The following is a 9,276-nucleotide window of genomic DNA, read 5'->3' on the forward strand; positions in this document are numbered from 1 at the left end:
TAGCTTTGGTTATTACATGAGTGAAATTACCTCCATTCAGCACGAAAAAAATTATTTGGAATCTCTGTGTTGTGTGTTCTCCTTTGAGGTTTCTATTTTAAAATTTTTTCTCACTAGATGACTATATATTGCTTTTACGAATTTTTAATTTTAAAGCTTAGTCATTAGAAGAGAAAAAATCTGGTGTGGTACACTCACACAACTTTCCTTGCTCATTGAACTGTAAGCCCCATTTCTAAATGAGAATAATTTAGGGGAATAACATAATGACGATTGGCGGCAACATTTTATTTGAAACTACGATCAGACTTCTGTATACAGTATATGTGTATATATAATTGTTTTCAGAGTACTTTTTCCTTTCTGTAAATTGTGAAATTCGATGATTTTTTTTAAAAGTCGTCAAAACAGCTGTTCTACAGATGAAATATCTCAACTATGTGTTCTTTTTATGAACTGCTCTACCTACCTACCTCATGCACGAGAAGGAGGTTACAAAGTCCATTTCTCAAGGATGGGGTGAACCCCCATTAGTTTCCCGGAGAGGAGACTCATGCCAGTTGATAGAGCTGATAAATAACTATACAGGGTATGAATTTTAAAAGAATCGGTCAAGTAATTTTTGAGAAAATCTTGAAAAACATGGTTTTTTAGTAATTATTTGCCATTTTTCTCAAGAATATTACGGAGCTCCTGCAATTTTCCCAAAAATGAGACTCATGTCAGTTGATAAGGCTTATGAATAGCTATCTATGGTATAAATTTGAAGAGAATCGTTGCAGCCGTTTTCGAGAAAACCGTGAAAAACATGGTTTTTTAGTCATTATCCGCCATTTTTCTCAAGAATATTACGGAGCTCCTGGAATTTTCCCAGAAATGAGACTCATGTCAGTTGATAGGGCTCATAAATAGCTATCCATGGTATAAATTTGAAGAAAATCGTTAGAGCCGTTTTCGAGAAAACCGTGAAAAACATGGTTTTTTAGTAATTATCCGCCATTTTTCCGCCATTTTGAAATCAATTCTATTGAATTTCTTATTGTCAGATCCTCATGGTATAAGGACCTTAAGTTCAAAATTTCAAGTCAATCGGTTGATTAGGACTGGAGTTATCGTGTTCACAGACATACACACATACACACACACACACACACACACACACACACACACACACACACACACACACCACACACACACACACACACACACACACACACACACACACACACACACACACACACAGACCAACACCCAAAAATCATGTTTTTGGACTCGGGGGACCTTGAAACGTATAGAAAACTTGAAATCGGGGTACCTTAATTTTTTTGGAAAGCAATACTTTCCTTACCTATGGTAATAGGGCAAGGAAAGTAAAAAGGCTACTAGAAAAAAATCAATTTCATCACTCAGCATGAGAATAATTCCTTCAAATCTCTGTGTTCTATGTCCGTTTTTGGAAATTTTATTCTCCACTATAATAGATGTTTGCTTTTCCAAATTTCCAATTTTGATTAGAAAAATAAGTTAATCACCCTGCATGAAAATAATACCCGCGTAATTCCACATCTCAGTATTGTGTAATCTGAATTTGAATTATTTTTAGATAACGTTGATGAGTTATTGATCCTTCTATTGCATTTCAAATAATAATAATAAATTTGACTTTATTTCTGCGTGAAAATATACAAAACATGTGGAAATTAAGAGTAATAGAAAACTAAGCATGCAGTATTATCATTCTGCTCCACTATAGAAATACAATGAGAAAAAAACAAAACAAAGAAACCAAAAAAAAACAATACAGCTAATGGCTTACTCTACTAGAGCTACACTGCGAACGAAAAATACATCAAAAAGACTACTCTACTAGAGATACAATAAAATAACAGTGGATAGCAACTCAAGATAGATATTCACAAGTTACAAAGATTATAATACATATACACCATGCAGAAATAAGTCATTACTGTATGCAAATGACCTTAAGAGAGAGGTCACGTCCGCATACAAGAAGCAAGAGAAGGAAGCATATACAGGAAGATACAGGAAGCAAATATCGATTCAATTTTGTTGGTTCAATTTATGCTACGGTACTGATGGTAACTACGTGGTTATCGTAAATTTTTAGATCTGACGTATACATAGGCTACTATCTATAGATCGAATAAGAAAACATCAATAGAAGAGTGTGTGTAGGCATAGGCAAAAATCATTAACCCCGCAAGCTGTTTGAAAACTACACAATACTTTTCTTCGGAAACTAAATTTGTGGAGAGAACTATAGTGCGGCAGTACACCGCACCTGCTAGCTGTCACTTCGATGGAAACTTGGAGTTCTCAACTTTTCAAGATTCACGCTATAATTTTAAGAAAATAAGATTTTTCAATTTTTGTCCTGATAATGTGCTTGTGCTTGAAAGAAAATAGTGTACTTCTCACCAACATGGAATAGGAACTACCTATTCAAGATATGAAGACAACTAATAATTTTTCGACAATAACAAACCAGTGATTCGGAAGTTATAACCATATTCTAAAATAATCATAATAACAGAGTGGGGTGCAAAAGCGCGATAAACTCAGCTCATTTTTGGATGAATCTACGAAATTATTTCCATAATTTCGAAAGAAAATTGTAGAGGAAAAGAGGAAATTTGGTAAAAGTACTGAGCAAAATTACACATAATTATAGTTTGGAGTTTACTTTGTTGCGTGATTCTGGAAATAAGTTCAAGAGTAAATAATAGATGGCCTGAGTAATCACAATACTATCAATCTCACAAAAAAAAGAAAAATGTCAACTGAATCACAAGAGAAGGGTTCATTTTCTCAGATGACTTTGGAAAGTTGGGTGTCTGATTGGGGGAAATCTGAACAGTGAAACATTCGATCAAACCGTTGAAACTATACTTTCAAAGGAAATTTCCTTTCATCGTCATCAAGATCAAGGATGCTGACGGTTGGTTATTCATTTTTCAACTGATATTGTTCAATTTTAATAGAAACAAAGTAGGCTGTAATTTCTAATTCATGAGTAGTTTATGAACACAGATTCTATTTACAATATCAATTTTTATGATATGAGTTGAATTCTCATTGATTTAAAATGATGAAATGAACTGCTTTTGTTTCAATAACGGTATTCAATGAAAACTAGGCCTGAACTAGACTGAGAAATGATTTCTCAATAGATGGCTGTGAATTGTTCTAAAGTTTCTACTGTAATCATTGGTTAAATTTGAACCTAAGTTTTCTGAATTATTTCGAAATATTATGTTTTTCTTCTACTGTTTTGCAACTCTCACCAGCGGGCAAAGAGTTTCTTTTTGCTGGTGATGCCTTGATTTTATATTTTATTCTATTCAAGTATATGCATGAATAATTATGTTTATTTATATTTTTAATGATATTTCATATTATAAAGAGTTTGTAATATGAATTGAATATTCTGAATTGGCAATAGATGAAATTGAGATTGAAAATTGTGATGTGACTGATCCCATCAGACTCCCCCAATAAATTATATTTATATATTTTTTCATCCAATATATCCCATCCAGTTATCTCCTGTGAGAGGCCATCAACATAACAATAAAATTTAAAAATCAATTGTGAATCGTAGCAAGTTTACTACAAATAACATATCACATAACTACAATAAGTAATATCAAAATAATTATTGATCTATACATGTACCCCCACATTAGAAAGAAAATATAAGTATCATATGTTATTGGCCTTTACTTGATATAACTCCTTGGTCCTTTCAGAAATCTAGAGCAACAGAGAAGTTCCTGCCTAAAATTCGTCACTGCTTGGAGTTCAGTGGTTTCGTTCGCGCTTCGCATCTCCGAAATGAGTTGGCTTTCTGGTTGAGACGCTACGCGTTGCACGCTATTCGCGTGTTTTTTGTGACGCAGTCCGCGCTGATTCCCCTTGCCAGCTGGAAGGCCTGGGACCTGGAGCTGCGTGTCGTCTGGCTGGAAGAATTCAGCTGTGAAATGCCCTCGTTCACCTATTGTCTCAACTTTTTCTATTCAACGGCTAACGCGGACGCGGTCTTGCGTTTGATACAACCGACGCTGTTTTATGATGGTGGTAAGAGACTATCACTATACTATCAATATATGCATGTATGATAGTGGTATAGTGATAAGCTGGTAAGAGATCAAACAGAGATTGTGAGAGAAAAGACTTAAAAGAGTAAATAGATAGTAATTGAATTATGAAAGTAAAGCCAGAGCCACACCTGTGGTATAGTGGTATAGTGTTAGCTTATCCAGCTTACACCACATACCACATGCTGCGTTGCGATCCTACTTTTTTCTCATGTCCGATATTTCTATTAGGTGGAGGGGTGGTGGTAGGACAGATCACATGACGGACATTAAATATGAATATGAATTTGTGTGTCGTGCACCATTTTAAGGGCCAGACCATATTAAGCGTTTTTTCAGGCGTTTTGAGTGTCGGCTGGGCAGGGAGCTCACCGATAAAACGCAGACTGGCCCTAAGCCGTGTTGTTATCCGTGATCGGATCGGAACGTTGCATGATAGGTGTGGCTTCGCTTCGGCTTGAATTGCATGCAGTGGGAGAGAATGGAAAAATCTGAAATCTGATTTTTAATTCAATGCATGGATCGCCATTGTTAAGAATGTCAATTCTCTAATTGAGATATGCATCTCCGTATTTTATCGTATTAATATATTTTTACTGTAGTATAGAGTAAAACATTTAGAGATTTTTTACTTAATCAACTTAGAGGTCATTATCCTTATTGAAATATTCGTTACCATATTAATATATTTTTCATTTCTATTCCCTACCATGACTTGTGTATTCATGATTAATACCATTTTTAAATGTTTTCAATAGATGATCATTTGTTAAATTAACTCGTTCAATCCCGAACTTCCAATGTTAACAAACATGATATTTATGTTAATTTTAAATCTTATTATTTCCAATAAATTCAATCTATAATAGGACTATTTGGAAAACAATTGTGGGAATTCAATGTCTGTTAACTCAATGAAGAGTGGCTCATTTCTCCCCTATTGCTCATTAATTTATGGTTTTATTCTTATTCATTCAATTGTTTCTCATCGGAAAGTCAACACATTGACGATTGAAGATGAAGATGTCCGAGCACTCCCATAAGAACCAATGGTATTCTTTCTCTGCCCATCAGAACATGGATTCATTACAAAGTCCTGATTTCAGATGATGATTTGATTTATTTATTCATTTGTACCAATTCACTCATTATGAAAATGATATTTGGTGAAGAATAACAGGCGAACATTTTACTATTCGTCTCCCAAATTTAGATATCATTAATAGTTCAAAATAAGTTATCACATTTTACTTTCCACTCTATATCACAATTTTCATACAGCATCTCGTCAATAGACCTAATAAACCTTCTCATTTCCAATTTGAATGCAGAAACCGAAGACTCCTCGCTCTCCACTGAGTTCACCGAAGATGCATCAACCCTTGTCGAAAGTGAAGACGCCAACAATCTCAACCTACTCCTGTCGGCAGAGTTCTTCTTCAACCTGGTGATCACCAGCTACACCCTCAAACCCCTCTTCAGAATCCTCCTCTTCTGGCTGCGGGTGAAATCACTCGACGCAGCTGCTCTCCCTGTCATGTGCTTCAACCCTTTCGAGTCACATTTCACGTGTGACGTCACTCGTGTCTCACATGTGCTGCTTCTAAGCCTTGTGCAGCTGATCTACCTCTATGACGTAGCCATGGCCTCACACGCCACACACGAGGCTCTCTTCTTCTGCATTGGAAATACGGTTACCGATATGAAGGTGCTGCAGCTTGAGCTGAAACATATGAGGGAATATATTGAGGGGAGGATGGCGCACCAGTTGAAAAAACTGGAAGGATTTGTTATAGATGATGGGTTGGACAAGCAGGACTGGACACAGCTGCAGAGGATGTCTAGACGGATAGGCTGTCACCATCAAGCTGTTTTCAGGTGAATAGAATAAACGTTCTAAAGAATTACTAGAACCCTCTACTATTTGAAAACATGATATTCATTTGCACACTTGATAATGATATCATTAACTGTAACCGGCCGTGTCTTCAAAAATTTAATAGTACTATAAAAAACTCTATAAAAAGAAGGCCTTAGCCTTCAGCTTTATGTACCAATACACGTGCACCTCATCTTAATATGTCACGGTACATTAATGATGTAATAGATTATAGTATATCAATAATACGGTCTATTTTAATGCAATCATACCTTGTAGTAATTTAAAACTAATACCTTTTCAATAGTATCATTGAATCAATAAAATAGTAATAATAAATGATATTCGTATCTTTCTCCTTCTTCTTTCAACCTTTTTTCTCTTTCTCTCTTCTTCTCTATCTCACGTACATTTTCTCCTTCTATGATCATAAATTTGTTTTCCCGCTGTGCAAAGGCTAAGAATAAACGTTCTACTCGTGATAGTTTTTCAATTTATATATCATCAAGCTATCAAAATGAAAATGTTTTCTAAGGAAAACATTTTTCTCTGATCATTACTTTTTGAGATATAAGCGCCTAAAGCTTAACATTTTGGTACAGAACATTTCAAATTCGGTAAGATATAAATCAATGAGATTTAAAGGATAGATTCTTCATTGTGTTGTTGATCTAGTAAAATATAAATTTTCTGAAAATATCAATTTTTAAGATAGTTATTCAATTTACTAAAAATAACTTTTAGTTGAGTTATTTTTGGTGAATTGAATAACTTTTCCAAAACTTGATATTTTCAGGAAATTTCTGTTTTATTAGATCAACAATACCATGATTTACCATGATACCATCATTCTCTAAATCTCATGGATTTATCTCTTACTGAATTTGAAATGTTCTGTCCCAAAGATTCAAACTTCAGGCGCTCATATCTCAAAAAGTAATGATCGGAAAAAAATGTTTTCTTGAGAAAACTTTTTCATTTTGATAGCTTGATGATATACGAATCAAAAAACTTTGGAAAATATCACGAGTAGGAAGTTTATTCTTAGCCTTTGCACAGCCTTAACTCTATCGGTGTGAGTTTTGCTGGCTTAGTCAGATCTAAAGCGTGCTATTTTTAGTTCAAGAGTTTATGTGTTGATTGGAATCTTAGTGTGTATTTATTACGTATACATTATGAGTAAATCATACATTGTATTCATCCATTGTATTGTTTACAATTTGATAGAATAAATTAATCTGAATTCGAATTTGAATATTAATCTCATGAATTTCAATAACAGGCTCATTGCTTATACTGCTGCAACGTGTTGAAGTAACAAGGGTTGACATTTTTGGTAATTGAGAAAATTGTTTGCAATAGTCGGGTAAAAGAATTGTAGATAATCTGACAACTACTGCCATCTGGCGAGTAGCGATAATATTCGGAAACGCTCAAAATCGTCGACCAATCAGGAGAGAGGATGGGGAGGGCGTGACACACAGTGAGCGTGTCTGTTTCCAACTTTTGGGTGACTGATTACTACGGTAGCTCATATCACCCAACAAGAGACACTCTCAAAAATCCGTTGTAAATCTTAATAATTCTACATTCCATGGTTTTTCACGTTTTCACACCTCCAACCCACACCAGAGAATAACTATACACCGGATTGTTCAATCTGTCCATACCATTTGCACAGTGTAAGCTCTAAAAGAATCTGAACATAATTGAATAGACTTGAAACGTGAAGTATTTTTCACGCTACAAACTTAATTAAAGAATCTGAACAGTTGTTGGATTGAGTCAAAGATTATTTGATAATCTTGGATTGAATGTGTTACTATGAGATAAATTTCTAGTTTGAATTTGTAGCTGTTTTGATTATGTTTGAGCATGAAATGCATAAGCTTTTTTTCATAAAGGACGGCAGGTCGGTAGCAGGAATTCACGCACAGATATAAACCTGGCAAGCTAAGCCTACCTTGTGTGAACCGTATAGACTGTATTTTTAAATACTTAAACTCTAAAAATGATAAATATATTCAGTTCGTACGTAGACATGATAAATTTCACATATTCCTTGACATATTTTTACAGTACGTATTGCTTGTGCAACTACAATTGTTACAATTGACTATTGATTGGGATTGAAATTTAGAATTCTCTATTTAATTTGGAGTACGTAATTTACTGTAGTTTCAAATTTGAAGTTTAATAGAACCCAGAACAATCTAAAATGCAAATTACTGCTTACAAATTTCAAGCACCGCTAAGCTTAATCGTTGGGCAAGGAAAAACTAGGCTGCAGCGGCAACTAGTAATCTATGAACCCACTATGAATCTACTCGAATTCAATCAACTTCCATGCTACTGGCATAGAGACACTCATAAATTCTTCTCAAACTAAGACTCAGTGATTAATTCAACCTGAACATTAATTAATTCCACCTACGCGTGTGTTGCAGAAAAGTAAAAGAGATTAACAAAATATTTGCATTTCCAATTCTCATTCTCAACGGATACTGTTGCATTTACGTTTGTCTCGGAGTTTACTGTGTTGTGGTACGAAGAACTACTTATTACAGCTTTATAAATATTATATGAAATTAAACTGATCTATGATATTGATCTCTCAAATACATAATGAAATCATAATCTTCTGCTAGGTTGCTCTAAGAGAGTTCAATCATGACCAACAATGCTAAAAAATATTATGATTGAGTTAATATGAGTTGATCCTGGTTGATGTAACCAGAGAGAGACAATTATAAGAAAACTTCTCAAAATAACTCTTAGTACAGTGCTTGGTTTGTTCTCTATGATGCATCTCATCAAGGGAGTTTCTAGGTGACAAATTCACGCAATAAAAATTGATGTTTAGCATAAGGAAAGTATATATGATATTCTTAGTCGCAAGCAATCACTTTTTCTCAACTCACACTAACGCGACTTAGGTTGAGAAGAGACTCGACTCTAGTTCAGAGCATGTGTTTTCAAATGGTGCCAGTCGCGGTGCATAGAGTCGACTGGTCTGAGTGTCACCATTTGGAAACATTATGCTCTCGACTAGAGTCGAATCTCTTCTCGACCTGAGTCGTTGTGAGTTGTTGTGAGTTGTGAGTTGAGCCTTTGACAACTGATTATCAGCATTGATAATGCTAACCATCATCCCTTACAAAACTTATCTACTGTTGAATTCAATCTTTGATGAGTCTTTGATGATATCTTTGATAGACCTATACTGATGATTTAAAATTAGAACTCTTTTTAATCACCTTGTTTCAGAAAGGAGAATTT

At 34.7% G+C, this 9,276-nt stretch overlaps 1 protein-coding gene across 1 annotated transcript; it reads left to right on the top strand.

Annotated features, from left to right (window-relative positions):
- The first annotated feature begins 3,701 nt into the window (after positions 1–3,701).
- On the top strand, positions 3,702–9,015 carry LOC120352750. The gene is made up of 3 exons (XM_039434817.1): positions 3,702–4,098; positions 5,450–5,840; positions 8,782–9,015. Exons 1-3 carry the CDS (start codon positions 4,002–4,004, stop codon positions 8,828–8,830), a joined length of 537 nt encoding a protein of 178 aa, XP_039290751.1. The 5' UTR covers positions 3,702–4,001; the 3' UTR covers positions 8,831–9,015.
- The last annotated feature ends 261 nt before the right edge of the window (positions 9,016–9,276 follow it).

This window comes from Nilaparvata lugens, chromosome 8 (assembly GCF_014356525.2).
Source record: "Nilaparvata lugens isolate BPH chromosome 8, ASM1435652v1, whole genome shotgun sequence".
NCBI lineage: Eukaryota > Metazoa > Arthropoda > Insecta > Hemiptera > Delphacidae > Nilaparvata > Nilaparvata lugens.